Source organism: Mobula birostris, chromosome X (genome assembly GCF_030028105.1).
Source record: "Mobula birostris isolate sMobBir1 chromosome X, sMobBir1.hap1, whole genome shotgun sequence".
NCBI lineage: Eukaryota > Metazoa > Chordata > Chondrichthyes > Myliobatiformes > Myliobatidae > Mobula > Mobula birostris.
In genome coordinates this window covers 61,493,686-61,516,294 of record NC_092402.1, presented here as the reverse complement: position 1 = coordinate 61,516,294, position 22,609 = coordinate 61,493,686, and the positions used below count along the sequence as shown (strand labels likewise).

General features: G+C 45.3%; 1 protein-coding gene across 4 annotated transcripts in view; it reads right to left on the bottom strand.

Moving 5' to 3' along the window:
- Nucleotides 1–22,609, bottom strand: part of LOC140191737 (integrin alpha-6-like) — a 198,483-nt gene that overhangs the window by 41,650 nt on the left and 134,224 nt on the right. For all 4 annotated transcript variants that reach the window (XM_072249430.1, XM_072249431.1, XM_072249433.1 and 1 more), the window contains exons 8-16: nt 19,230–19,318; nt 17,497–17,624; nt 14,574–14,669; nt 10,642–10,703; nt 8,314–8,489; nt 8,077–8,226; nt 6,659–6,771; nt 3,679–3,862; nt 864–947 (exon numbers count right to left, since the gene is read on the bottom strand). In XM_072249430.1, coding sequence (XP_072105531.1) covers nt 864–947; nt 3,679–3,862; nt 6,659–6,771; nt 8,077–8,226; nt 8,314–8,489; nt 10,642–10,703; nt 14,574–14,669; nt 17,497–17,624; nt 19,230–19,318 — 1,082 coding nt within the window. The remainder of the gene's footprint in view (nt 1–863; nt 948–3,678; nt 3,863–6,658; nt 6,772–8,076; nt 8,227–8,313; nt 8,490–10,641; nt 10,704–14,573; nt 14,670–17,496; nt 17,625–19,229; nt 19,319–22,609) is intronic.

Genomic DNA, 22,609 nt, shown 5'->3' with positions numbered 1-22,609 from the left:
GTTGCATTTCAGTCCCACCCTATCATATATGGTCATCCAGTAAGGAGGGGGGGCACAGAGGGATGAGGATGTCCTTGTCAACTTGCTCCTGGGGCTGGCGAGAACAGCCATTCGTGGCTCCTGGAAACGGGTGGCAGGAGGATCTCCCCGGGCGGACTGCCTGGCAATGTTTAAGGGGTATGTTCGTGCCCGGGTGAATGTTGAAAAGAAACACGCGCAGTCCATGGCGACCATTGAGGTGTTCTGGGATCATTGGGCTCCGCAGGGGTAATTGCCATCATTGATAGAGGTGGTAATATTTTGGTTTAATGTGTATTGTCTACTTGTAGTGAAGTAATTGTGTTAGTCGCTGTTTTGTAAATATTGTATAGCACTGATATTTGTAATAAAGAATTTTGTAAAAAAAGGGGGTCAGGTACAGAGTAAATCTCCCTCCACACCGTTCCATCACACACTCCCAGGGTCAGACACAGAGAGAAGCTCCCTCCACACCGACCCATCACACACTCCCAGGGTCAGACACAGAGAGAAGCTCCCTCCACACCGACCCATCACACACTCCCAGGGTCAGACACAGAGTGAATCTCCCTCCACACCGACCCATCACACACTCCCAGGGTCAGACACAGAGAGAAGCTCCCTCCACACCGTCCCATCACACACTCCCTGGATTGGAACTCCCAGTCTGAAGATGCAGCGTGCTAAAGGTCAGTTATATTTCACCTATGCCACTCTAGTGTTTTTTTATGTATTTTAATCAATTACATTTTTAAATATTTTAAAAAATTTTTCTTTCATGAGAAGTGCAAGATAAAGATCAAGTACTGCATGCCAGGAGAAAACAAAGGGTCACATTTACATACCTGAGCGTCTCGCTTCATGGGGTTTCCCAGTTCACATTCAGCCATAGATCCATTCGTATTTGCCACACAGACCAGGTTCTTGTCCTGGAAGAAGAGGCATGTGCTAACTCTTTCGAATTATTTGTGAGCCTTATTCATACAGTTAGCTATGTTCTGAACAAGAATGAGAAGTGTTTTTGATCCATAGCTCTTACTACATATGTTTAGTTCAGTTTGAGGACTGTTTACTGTTTTTCTACCTTTGAACGATAGCTGAAACTGAGACAAGGTTAAAGTAGCCATGGTGTTTCTGGGAAAAAGGGGTCAGGTGGGATAAAACCTTTTGGAGAAGGGAAGAGCAGACGAGGCTGTCTGTTCTTCCCTCTCCAGTTTTGCCAAACAAATGAAAAGGAACTACTAAACAGTTAAATAAGGGGAATGTTTCTTTAATAAAAAGTCGGCTGTGCACTGACTTGGCTCAGTGTTAGGACATCTGAGGCCTATTATAGACCCAGAATACTGGCAAAAAATGATGCCAGAACTGAATGATTATAACAACCAAGAAAGCATGGGGTTCCCTTCCCCAGTAAAGAGATCTTCAGAAAGTTCTTCTGGTAGGGTAGATGTAGAGAACATGTTTCCACTTACTTGGCTTGCCTCTCCTTAAAGGCAACTACACCACCTTCTGACTTATTCCTTGGAATAGCGCAATCCCAGAGGCACTGAATATCAAGAAAGCCCACTCAAGAATTTCTTCTTTCCCCAGAGAACAGTACGTAGATGAAATGCACGTTTGCAAGGATTAATTATGGCAAATTAATTATGAGATGATTGTGGTGATGGGGTGAGATGAAGAACAGCAGGAAGAGGCTCATATGGAGCATTCACTGGCATAGATTTTTGTCGTTCCCTTTCACGCCTCGTGGTGCTTCGGGTGGCATTTTTACCGTTTCCGTAGCATTTGACTTTTTTTTTTACGAGGCCGAGTTGCTAGCTCGATGCTCAACCCAGCACGGATGGAAAGCCTGCAAGGAACGAGCAGGATTGGGAACCATTTGCCTCAAAGTCTGGTGCTGATGCCACTACACCACCAGCTGGCTAACTAGAGGAAATAGACAGCTTCAATGGCGGAGGAGCTTAGAACCCAGATTGTTTCCTAATTTACTTTGGGAAGCTTAAGGTGAGCAATGGCAGGTGCCACGGTAGTGTAGCAACTAGCGCGACACTATTACAGTTCGGGTGTTAGACTTCAGAGTTCAATCCCAGCATCCTCTGTAAGGAGTCCGTATGTCCTCCCCATGGAATGTGTGGGTTTTCCCCAGATGCTCCAGTTTCTTTCCACATTCCAAAGAAGTACCAGTTAGTTAATTGGTCATTGTAAATTGTCCCACGATTAGGTTAGGGTTAAATTGGGATTCTTGAGGGTTGCTAGAGCGGTACAGCTCAAAGAACCAGAGGGTCTAATTTGTGCTGTATTGCTAAATAAAGTAAAAAATATCAACAATGACCAAAGGAATATCGGCGTTTTTATTTTTTTGCATCTGGTGTCAATATTTTCCAAGAGAGGTTCCAGCCCATGTACAAAATAAAGGCCCCATGTGCAAGAGAAACACCTCCTACTGCGGCCATTTCTTCCTGTAAGAAGCTGGTGCATTCTCACGCTGCAAGTCAGTCAGGTCCCCTGAAGCCTCCCCAACTGAGGCTGCCAGCTTTGAGCAAACTGCAGGCAGTTGTTGCCCATTAGATACCACCACTGCAGCTCCTCCTCTCCCTCAGCTGGCTCTTCCCCCACAAGCCATCTGCTTGGTATGAACAGCGCCAACTACTTTGTCTACTGACCCTGTGTTCATTTAAGCAGAGGCTGGTTAAAAGTCAACTACCAATTAGCCAGAACAAGCAGGATCTACCAGTGGCCACCCATTTTAACTCCACTTCCCATTCCCATTCCAATATGTCCATCCATGGCCTCCTCTTCTGTCGGGATAAGGCCGCACTTAGGCTGGAGGAACAACACCTTATATTCCATTTGGGTAGCCTCCAACCTGATGAATCATCATCATTTTGAGAAACATCAATTTCTCAAACTTCCAGTAATGCCTCTCCCCCCCCCCCCCACTTCACCATTTTCCATCCCCTTGTCCCTCTCTCATGTTATCTCCTTGCCCGCTCATCGCGCCTCCCTCTGGTTCTCCTCCCCGCCCCCCTTTTCTTTCTTTCATGGCCTTCTGTCTCTTTCACCAATCAACTTCCCAGCTCTTTACTTCATCCCTCCCCCTCCAGGTTTCACCTATCACCTGGCGTTTTTCTCTCCCTTCCCCCCACCTTTCAAATCTACTCCTCAGCATTTTTTCTCCAGTCCTGCCGAAGGGTTTCAGCCCAAAACGTCGACTGTACTTTTTTCCATAGATGCTGCCTGGCCTGCTGAGTTCCTCCAGCATTTTGTGTGTGTTGCCAATTGGTGGGTCTAAGTTCACATACATTCAAGGAAAGGCTGAATTCTTTCCCTTTGGAAGAGCAATGGGCTTTTAGGATAGCACAGAAGTTCTTGTGGTCATCGATTCTGTTAACAACTTTGCTTTCCAAATTGACCTAATTATTTGGATTTCAAATCCCAAGCTGTCATGATGGGACTTGCACACAAATCTGTGGTTCCATGTATACCAATCTAGCAACCTTCCACTGCATCTGCACCACAGGCTTTTCTCGACTGAAATAGACTTGTATCGAATGATTGCTTTATATCTGTCTGCAGCTTGTTTTGCTACAGTACTCCAAGTAACCATGCAGAAAGCAAGCTTCAGGCTCTTCTGCTGGGAAGCTGAGAGTATTCTTGTACCTGAGATGATCGGAAGGCAGAGTAGGAGAGTGTGTCTGGAAAGCTTGCGATTAGAACCGCCTCATGAGCATCATCTCCATCTTTAGTTGGGCTCCTGGGGTCTGACGGTGAGTTTGTGACTTTGATCTCCAAAGCAATGTCCTTCTGGTCACTGAGGGAAAACACTTGCCTTCTTTGTTCATCTCTGCAATGAAGATGGTGCAGGATAAGTAACTAACCCACCGCCCTGCAGGTAAGGTTACCCTCACAAATGCACTCTTGCTGCTACCTTTTCCTTCACCATGTTAGTTCAGAGCATTGTGGAGCAGAAAGGGAGGTGGAAACATGACTCCATCTCGTCACGTCTAGGAAAAATGGGCAAAAAGGCCAGCCTAAACAAGGAATTGGCAGAGAAAGGAAACCAGGTTAAGCTTCTGCCTTATTCTCTCCCTCCCTCACCCCCCATCCTAACATCACAAAACAGATTTTCAGAACTAAGATGATGATGTAAAGGGTGAAAATTTCAGATTTAAAAATATTAGAACACCTTGTAAGAAATTCAACAAAAATACCAGAGAGTGGTGAGAATGGGGAAATAGGGAATCTGATCCCACAGGGCGTGACAGAGGTGACTCAGGAGGTATTTAAGGGGAAGCTGGGCAAACAGGTGAGAGAACAAGGAATAGGATCCACAATTAGCATCAGAGAGGAAGCCAACTTCGGTTGTAATTTCAATGTATCTGTAAAGACACTTATGAGAAATACTGTCATGCCTTCCATCTTAAATTCCAGCTAAATTATTTACTTCCTTCTTGTTGTACACCTTAGGAACATTTATGTTTCTGTGACATTTAACATTTTGAATTCATAAGCACTATTCTGTTTTGTTTCAGAATGAATTTTATACAATAACAACCTTAAGATTCTGGCAAGCTTCCTGATCCAAAACCTGGTTTGAGCTGAAAACCCGCATTCTATTAAAATTTTTCTCAAAGAGTTAATCTTAATTTACTGAGCTTCTCTTGAAAAACCTAGGTCCACTTCCAAAGGCTTTTAGGAGAGTGCTTGCCCCCATGTGGGTTCTCAGGACCAGAATACGAGCAGATAGAAAACTGTCCTTGGTCACTCGCGCACAGCTTGAAATACACCAGTGAATGCAACATACTCCCGTTTCAAAGCTCGGTTCCATCGATTTAAAACGATATGCACTGTGGAAGAAGACACCCACTGCTCATATCTAGCGTGTCTAGTGTAACTGACAGAAGGCAGCCATCTACCCTCAAGTTTGAAAGTACAGGACATTGTTCAACACTTAGATGATACCAGAGACCGCTGCATGTCTGCTGAGGACATCAATGTCTGTGAGTCCGAGTCGTTTGGATGCTGGAGGCTGAAGATGCATAGTTCTGGGGCTGGAGGATGGGCAGATCTGGGATGTGTGTGTGTGGGTGGGTGAGTTGGTGGGAGGGAGGAACGGGGCTTGTTTTGTTGCTTGTCGTGCTCTGTGTTGTTCTGCCGAGCATTGCGGGCACACTATGTTGGCGCCGGAAAGTGTGATTCGAGGTAAGTTGTCTGTTTGTATTCAGAACTGGCTTGCCCAGAGAAGACAGAGGGTTGTGGTCAATGGAACTTATTCTAGCTGGAGGTCCATGACAAGTGGTGCTTCACAAGGATCCATACTGGTGTTTGTGATACCTACGCTGTTTGTGATGTACAGGTAAATATAAATGACCTGGATGAAAACATAAAAAGGTGGGGTTATGAGTATGGAGATAACACAAAGATTGGTGGGGTTATGGATCATGTAGAAGATTGCCAAAGGATACAGTGGGGATATAGATCAGTTCTAGCTATGACTGGAGAAATGGCAAAGTTCAAAGTATGTATAAATTATACAACCTTAAGATTCATCTGCTTACAGATGAATTTTAATCCAGGTAAGTGTGAGGTATTGCACTGCGGGAGAGCAAGTGTAAAGGGAAAGTACATTCTGTACAGAGGGATCTTGGAGCTCAAGTCCTTAGCTCCCTGTAAGTGTCAGCACCCATTCACAGGGTGGTTAAAAAAAAGGCACATGGCAGGCATGTTTGCTTTTATTAATTGAAACACTGAACTCAAGAGTCAGGAAATAATGTTGCAGCTTTATAAAATCTCTGACCACTTACAAAATATTGCAATAGATTTTAGTTACCCCATTATAGGAAGGATATGGAGGTTTTGGAGAGGGTACGGAAGAGGTTCACAGGATACTGCCTGGCTTAGGGACATGTGCTACAAGGAGAGTGGACAGTCTTGGGTTGTTTTCTCTGGAACAGCGGAGGCTCAGGAGAGACCTGATGGAGGTTTATAAGATTATAAGGGACATAGAGTAGATAGCCAGTATCTTTCTCCCAAGGTCAAAATGTCAAACACCAAAGGGCATGCACTTAATGTAAGGAGCAAGTTCAACGATGACGTGCCAGGCAAGTGCCCAGGCTAGAGAAGGCAGGAGTAACTTTAAAGAGAAAACACAGATGGCAAGCTGGAGTGGGACAGAGGATATGCAGAAGTTACGAGCAGGAAGAGGGCAAGCAGGAGTCACCCCAGGGCCAAATTAGGGTATCATAGCTGGCGGACACTGCAGTAACAAAAGTTCCAAACATGGGTTCGAGTTGGACACCCCGCTAGGCAGGCTGCATTAAGCCAGCAACACTGCCATCTTCCTTGGACACCAGGTTGAACTCACTGTTGTGAAGAGTTGAGTTTCACAGTGACAGAACAACATGACAATCAGGGATTGAAATTGTAACTGAACAAGGCACAGCAGGAGTGCAAAATAAGGGGCAAATGTGAAATTTGCTAAGGGTCCAATGCACATTTAATCTTTGAGGCATTGTTCTCAGATTTCCTATGTATTGTACACTTTAAGTTGGAAAAGTATGACAGAAGATAGGTGATATAGTGGCAACTTAAACATGACATTTACAACACTGTGGATATAGATAAAAGGAACCATACGTACAGTGGCAATGGATGGAAAACATCATCATCATCCCTGGTGCCAAATCTATAATTCAACTGTAAATTACTCTGACAAATCTTATCGGGCCCACAGCCTTCCCTCAGGAAATTCACCTGCAAGCAGACAACAGGAGACCTGTCAGCAAAGTACAATTTGATTTGTGAGCATTAAAGTCCAACTTGGTGGCTATGTCAGCCCTCAAAAGTGTTCTTGCGCCAGTAGGTTTGAGGCTCAATTTCCACTCTGACACTTGACTGCTGAAATCTCAGCTAACATCCCAGTGTGATACTGAGGGAGCATTGCACTCTTGCTGACTTCTGAATGAACAGGCAGACCAAGAACCTATCTACTGTCACATGGTGCTTGGAAAGAAAACCAAGGAGTTCTAAGTGGCCTGACGAATATTTATCCTGCATCCATTTTCAGTAAATCAGATCACCAGGCCATCATCACCAGACTTCGTGTAGGAGCTTGCTGTGTACAGTTTAGTTGCTGCATGTCCCAATTTCAATCATAAGTATGTTTTAAAGATACTTGATTGGGTTTACAGGACTTTGAGGCATCCTGGGATCATGAAACATGCTGTAGGACTACGTCTTTCTTTCTTAGTGTTGAAACCACCGTGAGACAAGCTACAGAAAATCACCCATCCAGCTAACTGAACACTGTGACCAACATTCCAAAATATTCAACCTACCAAGGAGATAGATTTCCCACATAACTGTTTTTTTTTTAAATCGATTCATGGGATGTAGCATTTTTTGGCCAGTCCTAATTGCCCTTAAATAAAGTGGCTTGCTGGACCAATTCGGAGTTAAGGGTGAACATAGGCCAGGCCAGGCAAGAGTGGCAGATTTCTTCTCCAGAAGGTCAGTAGTGAACTAGCGTCACTGAAGATAACTGCAAATTTATTTAATTAACAATTTTAACTCCCCAGTTGCTATTTTGTTTCTTTTCCAAAGGAGATTTATGCAGAGATTACAGCATCACGTAATTACGGTATCATAGTATTCCACGATTCAACTATTTAGTCAGTAGTTTCAAATTATAACATAGTCATCGCTATGCAGAACAAATTCGAGCCCCCAAAGTGCCCACTGGTCCCAGAAGGTCCCCAAATTACCCATAGGTACCGCATGCTCCTTCTCCAAGGATGGAATCCCAGAAGAGGGGCAGGCAAGCAGCTTGGGCAGATCCCTCAACTGCCCACCACCCGAACACGCAAACGGTGACTTTGGCCTCTAGTTGGCATGGCGTGATTTAAATCTGTTTTGGGATTATGCACAGGACTCTGTCAATGATATTGTGCCTCTCCCCCCACCCCATGAAGGATCCCAGGCAAATCAATTGCACGTTAATTCTGAAATCCCACTCCCAGCCTTGTGCAGGTCCACAGCAGGAGATTCAGGTGCACCTACCTCCTCCCTTACTGTGTTTGAAATATCAGCATTCAAGACAGGCATCAAACTAGTCAGCTGTCTCTCAGCCTGCTTCTTCTTGCGCTTGGCTTCCTTGATCACATAAGTCAACGTCACGGGAATGGGCCGCAGTTTATCTCTGATGTTCTCCTAGCAACCAAAGCAATGGTAATCATCAGCATCCCACTTCCAATTCACAGCTGCCGTGCACATGTCACCCGTAGCTTTCAGCCTTACCTGCAGTTTCATTGTGACATCAATACAATTATCCTCCTTCTGGCTTCTCAGGACCACCTCGCCAGTGTATTGGTTTTCCGGATCAACGAGCTTCTCTTTCAGGAAGAACACGCGGGGAGGCCTCCTCCTCTGCCCATCAACCTCCAGTGCATCAGCCTCAATCGTGAACCCGAGAACTGAAAGCAAGAAGGGCAGCACATGGTACAACATATCCCAGTGACTGCCACACAACCAGACACCTGTTGGTCAATCCATTCTGGATTGGTTTCTCCAGAAGCCTCCCTTCTGGTACCCTCACTGATGCCAAGTATTTTCATTTCATCAATGCAATTTACAAAAATAGAACTGTTTATTAAAAAAATCAGAAGTTGTTCGAGCATTAAAGATGGCCGACAATGGATCACAGATAATTCTCCCTCAATGAGGGCTGGCTGGAGAAGGGATTGGAGTGGGGGCAGGTTGGGGGTGAGGAAGAATCTGCAACCCTCCTTTCCATTCACGTGCCAGCAGAGAGCACCTGAAGCATCAACCCTTCAGCGTCATCAATCAATCGTTGCAAATAAGGGAAAACTGCCAGCTTGGTGCTCTCGCCTCTGCGCAGAGGCTTGTGGGTTTGCGCCCCAAAACAGCCCTAGTTTAGGCGGATGCTGAAAATTCCATGCCATGTTATGAACAGGGAGGACTCATTCCCTTCTTAAAACACACCTTGCCGCCATTTTGGTGAAGTCTTGCTTTGCGCAAAAAGGCTGCTGCATTTGCCTGCGGAAGTTTATGAAACTTCACTGCAAATTAAGTGCTTTGAGAGCTGAGAAGCTGCAAGGTGACAACAAAAGGAATGGAAATAACACATTGAGAATGCAGATGGGAAACTTAGAACACCTCACTGCAGGTGTGCACGGCATATTGTACACTAAAGGTGAGAAGTTTAAATGAATCAGAATCAGGTTTATTATCACTGGCATGTGACGTGAAATTTGTTAACGTAGCAGCAGCAGTTCAATGTAATACATAATACAGCAGAGAAAGAGAAAAAAATAATAAATAAAATAAAACATAATAATAAATAAAAAAGGCCTGTGTCTTCCATTTCAATTAGCTTGAAACATTATTTAGTTTGCACTTATTTCTTTCCCGCTTTTCTTGCAACATAGTGAAAATGACAGCAATTTGCTACACTCACAGTACCCAGCAGCTGGCATTATGAAAGGGAGCACAGCATTCCAGAGGGATTGACGCATTTCCCAGATGACACTGTTCGGTTGAGTGCCAAGCTGCTCCTGACTGAAGGAGGCCTACAGTCAGGCTTCCTTCAAGCACAAAGATTTTCAAGGTGCAACATACAATTACACCATTGCCTGCCTCAAACAGCTGGCATGATCGCCAGACCCATATCCATGAGAAAGCAGGATTCCGCATGGTGTAACATATCAACTCTGCCAGTTATACCCAGAGTAGACTGCAAAGCTTGGCCACCATATCACACCCCCATAAATACTGCTCCTCAGCTAGATCCTTAGCAGAGGGGCGTAAATGGTAGGTGAAAGTTCAAGGAGTTCCTTTCTGCCACTTCGTAACTGCTCCAATACCAGTCATCTGGTAATGCCACCAACAACTCAAGTAGGGCTCACAGTCCCACAGGAAATGTTGGCTTGGCCCAGTTAGCAGCAGACTTGCCTCAGAGATTGAATGTCGTTTACTCAAAGCGGCTCTTCTGAAAGCGCGCATGTAGTCTGATCAGAAGGTGCCCTGCATTACTAAAGAGACGATAAGCCGAGGTTCTATCTGCCAATTCCATGGAGTGCAATGGATCTTACTGATCCCTGAGAAGGACTGGGGATTCTGCCCTGGTGTCTCGGCCAATGTCTGACCCTCACACAAAATAGGTCAACTTATTGTTGTTAGCAAGAGTTTTGCCATGCGCAAAATATTGCTGCTGCTTTTGCCAGCTCAACAACCATCACAACACTTCACAAGAATCTGGACCGTGTAAAGAATTTCTGGACATTTTATGAGATGCGGTACGACACCATTTTCTTTCCTTCCCTGTTACATTTGCTGGTGCGATGTCGTACTCTTTTAATGTTGTGCAGAGTAAAGGTTCAGTTAATGATTGGCCTCAACAACTTGGGCCAACATTTTTCTCAGGGACAACCCTTTGGCACTCAGCACCCCATAGAAAACCCTGGTCTTCGGCGACTGCTCGGTCTTTCACCCATCCTATCTGGTATGTGGATTCCTACACAAGTTAATGCATCATGAAATCACCATTACCCATTTTTTTAAAAAAAACCACATGGACGACGCGGGCCATTCTGTTGTTGAACTTACCAATCCTGGGGTTGTAGGATTCAGGCTTCGATGTATAATTGAAGCAGGCCTTGACATCAATACTGTGGGACAGAAAAGACATTGTAACTTAGAACATAAACAACCACCAAAATATAATTGTTAACACTGTGGATTCCTACCCTTCTCTCAGTTCCCATGGTTCAAGGCAACAGATACAGTGGATCCTAATCCAGCAGCAATTCAGTGAGGAATGGTAAAGCATGCCATGGTCAGAAGCTTCAGATCAGCTTTATTGTCTCTGACTTACACAAAGTGAAATTTGTTGTTTTTACGGTAGCAGTACAGTGCAAAGACATAGAATTACAGAAATAAATAGTGTATTAAAAAGCAGTTCAAGGACTGTTCAGAAATCTGCCGGCGGAGGGGAGGAGATTGTTCCTGCATCGCTGAGTGAGGATCTTCAGGCTTCTGGACCTCCCTCCCGATAGCGGTAATGAGAAGAGGACATGTCCGGATGTATCAGAGGTTTGCAGGTGACACTATATTGAAACAGAGCTGAGAAGAGGACGTGGCGTGTGTGTACACTGAAAACGGTGCAGGTGTTTTAATATGTAATAAAAGGTGCACCTGGCCGCATGCATCCCTGGTCTTCTTGACAGTGCTCCTTGGCTTGGCTTCAAAGCAGGGAAAGGTTATTGCATAAACACCTAAGTGGCCTATATGTCATGCTGGGCTTGGCCGTGATTTCTGTTACAGAGAAAACTCAGAGGTCAGAGAGTTTCCCGCGAGTCACTTCCCTCTGTGTCTGGCCTAGAGCCACGTGAGGGTTAACTGAGCATCGCTTCAGTCTTCCCAAGCCAGCAGAGACTCTGCAAGTGGCCACACACCGTGCTGCCCACTCGCTGACTGCACCCAGCATCCACTCTGACCTTCAGCTGTGTCAATTGCACGACTGCTTTGCAAGGCAGATCCCCTGGCCAAGATCATCCAGGTTTGCTGGGTTCAGCTCTGGAAGAGGGGTAAGGAAATCAGTGACAGTGCTCCCCCTCCCTCCCTTATTGCCACCTCCATCTCCCCCAGACTCTAGTGCACGTAGGAACAGGCCACTCAGATCCTCAGACTTGTTCTGCCAATCAATCAGATCACAGCTTATCCGCGACCCAACTCCGTATCTCCGCCTCTGACCCTTAACACTTATGGGAAGGAAATCGTTGACTCATTGGAGTCTCTTAAACCCACAGAAATAGGAACGGAAAATGATGTCAGGTTTAACAAAAGAAGCCATTAGCGCAGACACACAGGAAAACGTGCAGCAAAGTCAGACTCATTTGACTCTGAGTCTCCACCTAATCACCTGCCAGAGCATGCAGACCGTACTCTTGTAAACTGAGAAGCACCATGAACATTTGAGTCTGCTGAGGTACAGAGCAAGGATCAGTGAGCAGCACAGAGACTAGTCGAAGCAGGGGTGTACAGACTTCACTGCAGTGCAAAGGTCGAGGAGGAACTGGCAGTTACAGATCAGGCCAGTGGCATCAAGAAACCGTGAGCAGGGCACTGCGGCATGCAGCCCACACAACACCAGGCACCCATGGCTCAAACCATCACAACAGCTAACACCACTACCACAGCCTCATGGTAAAATCCTGCAGGCCAACACACTCACTCTTTCTTCAAGGCCACTATTGAGGAGAGGCCATAGGCTAAAGTGGCAAATGAGCCATAAATCGCATGAACGTCAATAGTGCTATAAATTAGATTGATGAGGACGGGACGAGTCAGAGTACAAGGAGCTGTCAGGCTCAGTGAGGTTCATCTGCAGTTGTGGATTTCAGGCAGAATGGCGTCAAGTCTTCCTGCCGTGGGAGGCCTGGTGGAACACTTCTTGTCACTTGCTGGATCCTTCTGTTGCTAGCCCATTTCTAGCCCTTTGGTTGGGGAGAGTGACACACTGAGTGGCTGGGGAGAGTGATACACGTGTTAAACTGAGCCAAACATTGCGTCACTGCCCACTTATGAGTCACCCTGGTTGTAGCATGATCCAGGTTTCACCCGCGCTCTGACGTAAAGACACCCCAAACTAATTTTCTATCAGGTATCTCTGGTTTTCCAGTCTTTCTACCTCTTGAAGGTGGGCATTCCAGACACTAAAGTGCTCCGCAGTGATGAGGGCAAGCATTCCCATCATTCTGTATAAGTGTGGTCACCTGCCAGTTCCACACTATACCATAATATCCTTAACATCTCAGCCTGTGTCCTCCAGCAGCTCTGTGGCCTCTTCTCCCACTGTTTTTGCTACCTCTGCTGGCAAAAGTAATGCCCTGCAAAGGTATCATCCCCGGGACAACAGACCAGCTGACACTGGCGATGTCCATCAAGCAAACCTATGAAACTTGAGGCCTTCCATTTTGTTGAGAGCATCTCAAGTTCGTTCATTCTCAACCAGGAGACCGCACAACTTTCCTCCTTAACCATAGGTTCCTATGGATGGTATCATTCTCTTCAGTCACTTCCAGCAAGATCACTGAGCTGTGGCACCCTGCAACACAGGGAGTCCTACCTTTTGCTCTTGCCGGTTCTCCTTCCATGCTAATGAACGGAATACTCAATTTGCACAACATGCAGTCAGCAGGAGCTCACATCATTTTTCAAATTAGAAGACCACTCAGCACAGCTAAGGGGTTGAAAACACACCCACTGCTACCATAGTGAGAGTCTTAGAAGATGCTTGCATTTGAAATGTGGCTACTATGCCAGTTTCACCGAGCCTAACACAAGTCCAGCGCAAAAAAAAAAATGTTGCCAAGTCACATCCTCCTTCTTGCTACTGCTGCTCTGCAGTGCTTGATTCGCGCAGGTCTTCACTGTGACACTGGCGGTAATTTTCATGTGCGCAGGGTAGGATGCTGCTACTTTCGTCCATAAACAGGAGACTGGCATGAAGTGACATGGTGGGGGTGGGGGTGGGGCAGCGGGCTTGCTTTGGTTTTCGTCTCCTTCCTTCAAGGTGATGAAAGCTGGTGGGACATCTTCCCTTGGGTACAAGTAGTCTGTGTACCCACCCTCATTTGTTATTGGACATAGAACATTATAGCACAGTACAGGTCCTTCGGCCCGTGATGTTGTGCTGACTTAGTCTAAGATCAATCTAGCCCTTCCCTCCTACATAACCCCCTATTTTTCTACCATCCATGTACCTAAGATTCTCTTAAATGCCCCCGGCAGGGCATTCCCCACATTCACCACCCTATGTGAAAAAACTTAACTCTGGACTCTACATTGTACTTCCCTCCAAACACCTTAAAATTATGCCCCCTTGCACTAGCCATTCCTGGCCATACCCTTCATATACAGTGTGATAAGTGGGCTAATTTGAGCTTGGCCTATTCACATGGCCCTGTCTGCTGAAAGCCTTATTGTTTGTGAGCAGACTAACAATGTCATTACATGATGAGCAAGGAGTGAATCTCCTTCCCTCCTCAACAGGACTTCACCCAGAACATGGGGGGTGTTTAGACTGATTTTTACTTCAGACCAGGAGTGCTGAGGCCAATGCTGAAGTCGACCTTCCCTCTTTAACTGGCCCACCAGTGCGGAGCTGTGCATTGACTCACCAAGCCACAGGGATCTCTGCTTTACAATGTACAGCAGAGAAACAGGTTAGTGAGTTTCCTTACACTCCGGAGAAAGAATTTTCCCCAGAAATGTTGCCTGCATTTATTATATTTACGGCCGAAGTTTTGGATCCACCTTCAAGAGGAAGCCTTAATCAAGCCACACCCCTCAGTCTTCTTCTTTTAGGAATCTTAACAAGATGGAGAATCTGCAAATAGGTGATTGCAATACAATTTCCTTTCAAGGGGGAGCAGACTAAATGACCCCTGGTGTAGCCAGAGCAGATGTTTCCTGCTGCCTTGCTTCAGAGAAACATCCCCCTGGGTTCCATTGTCCTTTTTGAGATAGATTCTTACCAGATCCCTGAGAAACTCCTGCAGCTCTTTAACTCCAGGTCAATCTGCTGGGGATTAACGGAGACCCGTGTTGTCACATCAATGACAGGACATGCTCTGAGGAAAAAAGACAAAGATTCAGAACTCACTTGGGGAAAATCGAGCATAGGCTTGACCGCAGTCTATTAACCTCTGCCTTCGGATCTGGAACCTCTCAGGCATTCTCAGTGCACCTTTTTTTTCTGATATCTTTCAAGTTGCAGTCTCAAAAGCAGTATGTCCCCAATGTTAATTGATCCTTGTGCTTCATCTCTGGACTGGGGCGAGATGCCTGGGGGAGGGGGTATTACACATCCTCAGACAGAGAGCCTGAGATGGCTAGGTTGGTAAGTCCCGTGAGGGGTGTACTAGAATCTGGAATTCCCTTGTTGTTGTGGTGGAGTGGGGAGGGTTGGTAGGAGGCTGGGGTTGGAGAGCTCGTGGAAACTGAAGACACTGAAATCTGGAAAACAAAGAAACCGCTGGAGGGACTCAGCAGATTGACAAGTATCTGTCAGGAGAAAGAAACTGTCACCATTTTGGTTTGAAACACTGTATCCAATCCCGACGCAGGGTTTTGACCCAAAATGTTGACAATTACTTTCCCTCCACAGATACTCAGCGACCTGCTGAGTTCCTTCAGCAGTTTCGTTGTAACCTGGAGAGCTCATCCCCCTTTTTATATAGAAAATGCAAATGTACTGTTGCTGATTGGGAAACACATAGCTCACTGACAACCAAGGGGTCTTCAGTGGGCTCTAAGCCCCTCATTAACATATTCCTGAGGCATAAGGCCTGCTCGTAACATTTGTCTCAAGAATGCCTGAAAAATGTGCTCGGCAACTAACAGACTAAGCACAGGCTGTCTCATTGTGAAAGTGGACACCTTGCACTCATTTTATGCTGGAAAAACTGGCATAATGCCAATCAATTTCTCCCCATCTCCAACATGTCAGACTATTAATGCACCTCTGACATTGTCAAATCCCTAGCTGGCTGCGGTTTCAAATGATGCAATTTGATTCGGCATCCAGGGTTATGAATGCTCTATCACTGGACAACCTCTACATAGGGATGAGCATTAGGGAGACTGGTGGGAAAGATGGAGATGGATTTGCCAGCTGCCGGGATCTCCAGCATCTTCTGCCGGGTGGGAATGGGGCAATTCCCTGTGCCTCCTCGCTCCACCTCAGAGCCACAACGCTTGAGGTCTGGGTGGAGCCGAACAGGCCCAGGAACACTGAGCCAACTCACTCACTCACTCACTGAGTCAGTGAGACCGGCTGGCAGTTACTCTCCCTGTGCCTGCTCATTCTCCCACAACTTCTGTCACCCTCTGCTACACACTGGGGTTGTTCATTTCCATATGACCAACAGTTCAGGTTATGAACAGGTAGCTGCCTAAGTAAACATACAACCCAGTTGTAGACAGGTCATATTCTGCATTGAGGTTGGTGACCAGTGGTGTGCCTCAGGGATCTGTTCTGGGACCCCTACTCTTCGTGATTTTTATAAATGACCTGGATGAGGAAGTGGAGGGATGGGTTTGTAAATTTGCTGATGACACAAAGGTTGGGGGTGTTGTGAATAGTGTGGAGAGCTGTTAGAGGTTACAGCGGGACATTGATAGGATGCAAAACTGGGCTGAGAAGTGGCAGATGGAGTTCAACCCAGATAAGTGTGAGGTGGTTCATCTTGATAGGTCAAATATGATGGCAGAATATAGTATTAATGGTGAGACTTTTGGCAGTGTGGAGGATCAGAGGGATCTTGGGGTCCGAGTCCATAGGACGCTCAAAGCAGCTGCGCAGGTTGACTCTGTGGTTCAGAAGGCATACGGTGCATTGGCCTTCATCAATCGTGGTATTGAGTTTAAGAGTTGAGAGGTAATGTTACAGCTATATAGGACCCTGGTCAGACCCCACTTGCAGTACTGTGCTCAGTTCTGGTCACATCACTACAGGAAGGATGTGGAAGCCATAGAAAGCGTGCAGAGGAGATTTACAAGGATGTTGCCTGGATTGGGGAGCATGCCTTATGAGAATAGGTTGAGTGAACTTGGCCTTTTCTCCTTGGAGCGATGGAGGATGAGAGGTGACCTGACAGAGGTGTATAAGATGATGAGAGACATTGATCGTGTGGATAGTCAGAGGCTTTTTCCCAGGGCTGAAATGGCTAGCATGAGAGGGCACAGTTTTAAGGTGCTGGGGAGTAGGTACAGAGGAGATGTCAGGGGTAAGTTTTTTACGCAGAGAGGGGGTAGTGTGTGGAATGGGCTGCTGGCGATGGTGGTGGAGGCAGATACGATAGGGTCTTTTAAGAGACTCCTGGATAGGTACACGGAGCTTAGAAAAATAGGGGGCTATGGGTAACCCTACGTAATTTCTAAGGTAAGGACATGATTGGCACAGCTTTGTGGGCTGAAGGGCCGTATTGTGCTGTAGGTTTTCTATGTTCTATGTTTCTAAACTTTTGGGTCAGCTAAGCATTTTTCTGTCTATTCTCTCTCTCTCTCTCTCTTTTTATGCTTCAGATTAAAGCGACCACAAAAGCACACTACTTTAACATCACACTTGGTACATTTTAACAGCACAATAAATATTATATCTTAATTCCACTTACTAGTCACAGGATTGGCCTAGATGATTTATGCACTAGTCCTTCTTCCAGAATACCTACAAAGGTGCCTCTTATTTACATTGAATCATAAGACAGTCATAGAATAACAGGCCATTCTGCCCATTGTGTCAATGCTGGCTCTCTATCAGACCAGCTCACTAGTTCCAAAACCCAGTCATTTCCCTAAAGGCTTGCAAATTTTTGCATGTTTAGGGTACCTGGCCTCTGCCGCTTTCCCCAGCTGTTGAGCACCCCACATAGGTAGGTGTTCGCTGTGACGTCTCACCTGAACAGAACTGCAGAGTCAGAAAGTGACCCGACCACCATATCTGGGTAAAAATTATCATCGATATCTATTCCTCCATCTATGGAGTACCCAAACTTTGTCACTCCCACCGTTTCTCCTTCAATTATCTATAACAAGGAAACAGTTCAAGATTCAAAGAAATGCAAAGCATCACATTGGTAAACAAGTGCACTTCATTCTTACTCAGTCCTTATAAAAATCCCTGAAACAACAATCCTTATCCATTGATTCATTTAAATTAGTTGCTGTTGGACAAGCCCGCCATTCCCATGTTCTCCTGATTCAACCTCAGTTTGAGAGTAACTGGGCAGCTCATCAAATATTGCTTGTCTTATAGATTTAGTCAAAGTCAAAATGGCTCCCTCTCAGTAGAGATACTCATTGCCTCCAGTCTTCTATACAATTATTTATATCAATCAGCTGTGCACTTGTTTTAACACTGGACTCATGGAAAACTGGATCCAATGCCAAAGGAGCTCATTGGTGAACATTGGAGTTCCATTGCTAAATTGTTCCTCGGCCTTCCAAAGCCCACTATCATTTTGAAATGATTTTGAAATTTTTCTCCTCTACTGAGGAAAGGAAAACTTTCTCACTCTTTTTGCCATGAACTCCAAGATCAAATATAATATAGGTGAGGGTAAGATTAAGCACTTCAGCAAAGTGCACTAATTCAAGGCAGGACAACTAGAGTTCTTCAGATGCCTGCTTATTGTAAATTGATCCAGCTCAGCCGTTTTGTTGGGGGCAGGGAGGGATCTCACCCTCTGATTTGCTAGTGAATCTAGGGTAGTACAATAGCGTAACACTTTACAGCACCAATTGTAAGACTGGGGTGCAGTTCCTGTCAATGTCCAGGAGGAGTTTGTACGTTCTTCCAGTGATTGTGTGGGTTTCCTCCGGGTGATCCAGCTTCTGGGCCACATTCCAAAGACACATGGGTTAGAGTTAGCAAGTTGCGAAGTTGTAGGCATGCTACGTTGGCGTCGGAAGCACGGCGAACCTTGCGGGCTGCCCCCAGTACAATCTCAGACTGTGTCGGCCATTGACTCAAACAACATGTCAACGTTTCGATGTACATGTGACAAATCTTTAATCTTTCGAATTTTGTCCCAAATTAAGGACAGCTTTGTGGCTTGACCTTGCACTCAGACTGTCACCAAAGCAACCCGTTTCATATGGATCCTAACGACAGGCAAAGGAGGTCCTAATTCCCTGCACTGGATTCACAGCAATAGGTCCAGGGGTGAACAAAGAGCATTCTGCCACCCTGCCTATACCACTGTGGAACTGAGGGAAAACAAGAGATTTCATAAATCATCCCCTGTGAAATAAAGGAATTGTTCCAGTCTCCAAGCAGTTAAGGTACTACATACCTCCTCCTAATTTTTATGACAAAGAAGGAGGTCATTCAGCCCATTGAGTCTGTGCCGGCCCACCAATGCTCCCTGATTTCCTTCCATCTCATTCCTCCACTCATTTCCCTATTTTCTCTCACTCCTCATGATTTACCACCCTACGCAAAGGATCTGTATGGCAGCTCCACTACCCGCTGCATCACCCTGACCTCCAACATCAATGTTTTGTAAAACAGCAAAGCTTGCAAAGGTCAGCTGACTTGGTTAGAAATAGAATCTAAGGCTTCGCATGAGATCCGTTATCAACAACTACAGTTGTGGCTTTAATTCAACATGTAAATCCTTGCTGGGTACCTGAGCAGGAATCGTATTCAGTCCAAACTTGTTTCCATGGTAGATGTAGACCTTGCCCTGTCCGTCATATGGGGCCCCAACAGCAATGTCTTATAAAACAAGAGAAAGGTATTCCGTCAGCACAGGCAAGTACACAGCATGCTGAGTAAAACACTTCCAGACTGCTGGAATCAATCAGCACAAATTTATCCTGAAAAATGCAGCTTGGAAACTATTTCTGCTGCTGTTGGGATCAAGTGCAAGAGGATGATGCTTTAAACTCACAGACCTGCCAATCACGAGTGAACTTTAGAGACATTTCTGTATGCATTAAGAGGTGGAAGGATGGAACTCTCCCTCTCAAACAGCAGGTGCCGACTTCATTAACCGTTTTTAATGTGAGATTGATAATAAATCACCCTCCAGAGTGGACTAAAGGACATAGAGACTGAGCAGGCACATGGAGCTAGGATACAGTTTAACTATGATGCCACTGGCTAGTGGGACAGGCTGAACAGCCTCCTTGGTCTTCTCAGCTTCCCAGCACTGGAGATTTGCTGCTGCATTGTCCTCAATCAGACCTTTGTGTCTGGGATTTGTAAAGGCATCCAGCAATCTCCGGTTGTGTGTCTTGTATACCTTTTCTCCCACTATGACTGCCATCCTGACCCCAAGGTACATTCAAAATGATGTTGAACAGATAATCAAATTCCACCCCCCCCCCCCACCCCCACACATTCTCTCTTCTCCTCTCTCCCATCAGGCAGAAGATACAAAAGCCTCCAGGCTAAAGGACAGCTTCTATCCTACTGTTATCAGACTCTTGAATGGACCTCTTATACTAAAAGATAGATTCCTGACCTCACGATCTACATTGTTATGATCCTGCACCTTATCGTTTATCTCCACTGCACATTTTTGGCAGCTTTTACACTTCATTCTGCATTATTATTGTTTTACCTTATTCTAGCTCAATGCATTGTGTAATATTTGATCTGTATGATGAGCATTTCACTGTATCTGGTTACATGAGACAATAATAAACCAATACCATCACACACTCTCAATTTGTTGGAAAGTTGCCACAGTTTTCCCAAAATGTCAGCTTTTTAGCTGGGCTTTTTTAGTTGTTGCCCAGGATTGTGGGAAAAACTGTAATTAGAAGGCATAGATTAAGGTGAGAAGAAAAGATTTCAAGGGGATTTGATGGACATTTTTTTTCACCCAGAACAAGCTCCTAGAACAAATGGCAGAGGTGGGTCCAATTACAACATAGACAGGTACAGACAGGAAATGTTTCGAGGGATATGGGTCACTTGTGGGAAAATGGTTCAGGTGGACACCTTGGTCAACGTCGATGAATAAGGCATCTTAAGCCTGCTTGGGTTAAAATGTTATCCGCCTCTGCACTATGCTCAACTGCAAGCCTGATAAATGAATTCCAACAGGTTGCATGGCTGTAGAAATTATAGTTCATGCTCATCCTGTGGTCATTCATTAAGTTTGACACCAGATGGCGCACTTTCTCAAAAAGTTTCAGGGGAAGTGGACACAAGGCTGGATAGAGGAATTGCCATACAATAAGGCGGAAACAGTTACTCACTCTGCAGTAATTTTTAAAAAATACATTACAAAGTTATTGACTGTAGGAAAATGGTGTATGCATAATGATGACTGATAATCTACAAGGCACTTCCTTAAAGGTTGACGCAGCAGATTCAACTGTCAAAAGGACTACAGGACTACAGTGCTAGTCTGGGACCAATTGGATTGCTCATGGGGCCAGGCAATCGATCTCCTTCTCTGCAGCACTTTCATAAAATCAGTCACAAAATCAATTCATGTGAAAAAAAGGGGGAAATCCATCAGTTTATTCAAGCTTGTGAAATGTGAGCGATCAACTTTATTTAGACCATAAGACCATAAGATATAGGAGCAGAAGTAGACCATTCAGCCCATCGAGTCTGCTCCGCCATTCAATCACGGGCTGATCCAATTCTTCCAGTCATCCCCACTCCCCTGCCTTCTCCCCAAACTCTTTGATGCCCTGGCTAATCAGGAACCTATCTATCTCTGCTTTAAATGCACCCAATGACTTGGCCTCCACAGCCGCTCATGGCAACAAATTCCACAGATTTACCACCCTCTGACTAAAGTAATTTCTCTGCACCTCAGTTCTAAAAGGACGTCTTTCAAACATTAAGTTGTGCCCCCTTGTCCTAGAATCCCCTACCATAGGAAATAACTTTGCCATATCTAAACTATTCAGGCCATTTTATATATTTTTAAAATTTTTTTTATTTGAAACATTCCGAATGTTAAATTTAGACACAGGACACATCAGAATTCCTTGGGCCTCTCTCCATTGGGAGTGTGCTCAAGCAGAACATCCAACACCAACACTGTCCTAAGCCCTGACTGGGGAGATGGGGCTCGTGGTTGGTACTCAGCTTCATATTGAAAGACCGAAATAGAGTGGGCATGGAGAAGATGTTTCCTACAGTGGGAAGTCTAGAGCCAGAAGGAACAGCCTCAGAATAGAACGATGTCCCTTTAGAACGCAGATGAGAAGGAATTTCTTTAGCCAGAGGAGTGGTGAATCTGTGGAATTCATTGCCACAGATGGCTGTGGAGGCTAAGTCATTGGGTATACTTAAAGCTGAAGTTGACAGGTTCAAAGTAAATGCGTCAAAGGTTACAGGGAGAAAACAGGAGAACGGGGTTGAGCGGGATAATAAATCAGCCATGATGGAATGGTTGGCAGACTTGATGGGCTGAATGGCCTACTTCTGCTCCTATGTCTTATGATCTTACGGTCTGATGGAAAAGCACTCACAGCTTTAAAAGCAATTTTCTGGCCTCTACCCCACAGAGAGTGCAAGAAAATCCAGGTTTCACCTTGGGACTATGCTGGTGTGTAGACATTGCATATTGTCCCTTTCTAACCACAGGTCTGTAATTGGTCAGCACTGAAAATCCAACATTGGCAGTATATGGCTGAAATTGTCTAAAGTAAATTGGCTCACTTCACATGGGAGAAATGTTAAAATGTCTATTGTAAAGAAGCTACTGATGGGTGTTTCAGGTGGAAATATAATCCCACCACACCTACCTCTATCCATGGCATTACAGTTGAATTGTAAGGCCCCATTCCATTGGAATCTTTGAACATAGGCAGGACGAAGCAGACACCGAGTAGAAGTAGGTGCCCCTCAATTTATGACGTTAGTACTGTTTTCCCAGCCTTTGAAATTTCAAGCACAGTTTTTTTTGTGCAACCTATTCAAACACTATCCCGTGATGTGCACCAAACCAAGCAGACTCTCAAACATTTGGCAATGCTTTAGTTCATGGTGCAAGAGACGTTTGGGCTGGTTCTCTATCCTTTAACCTGTTACTCA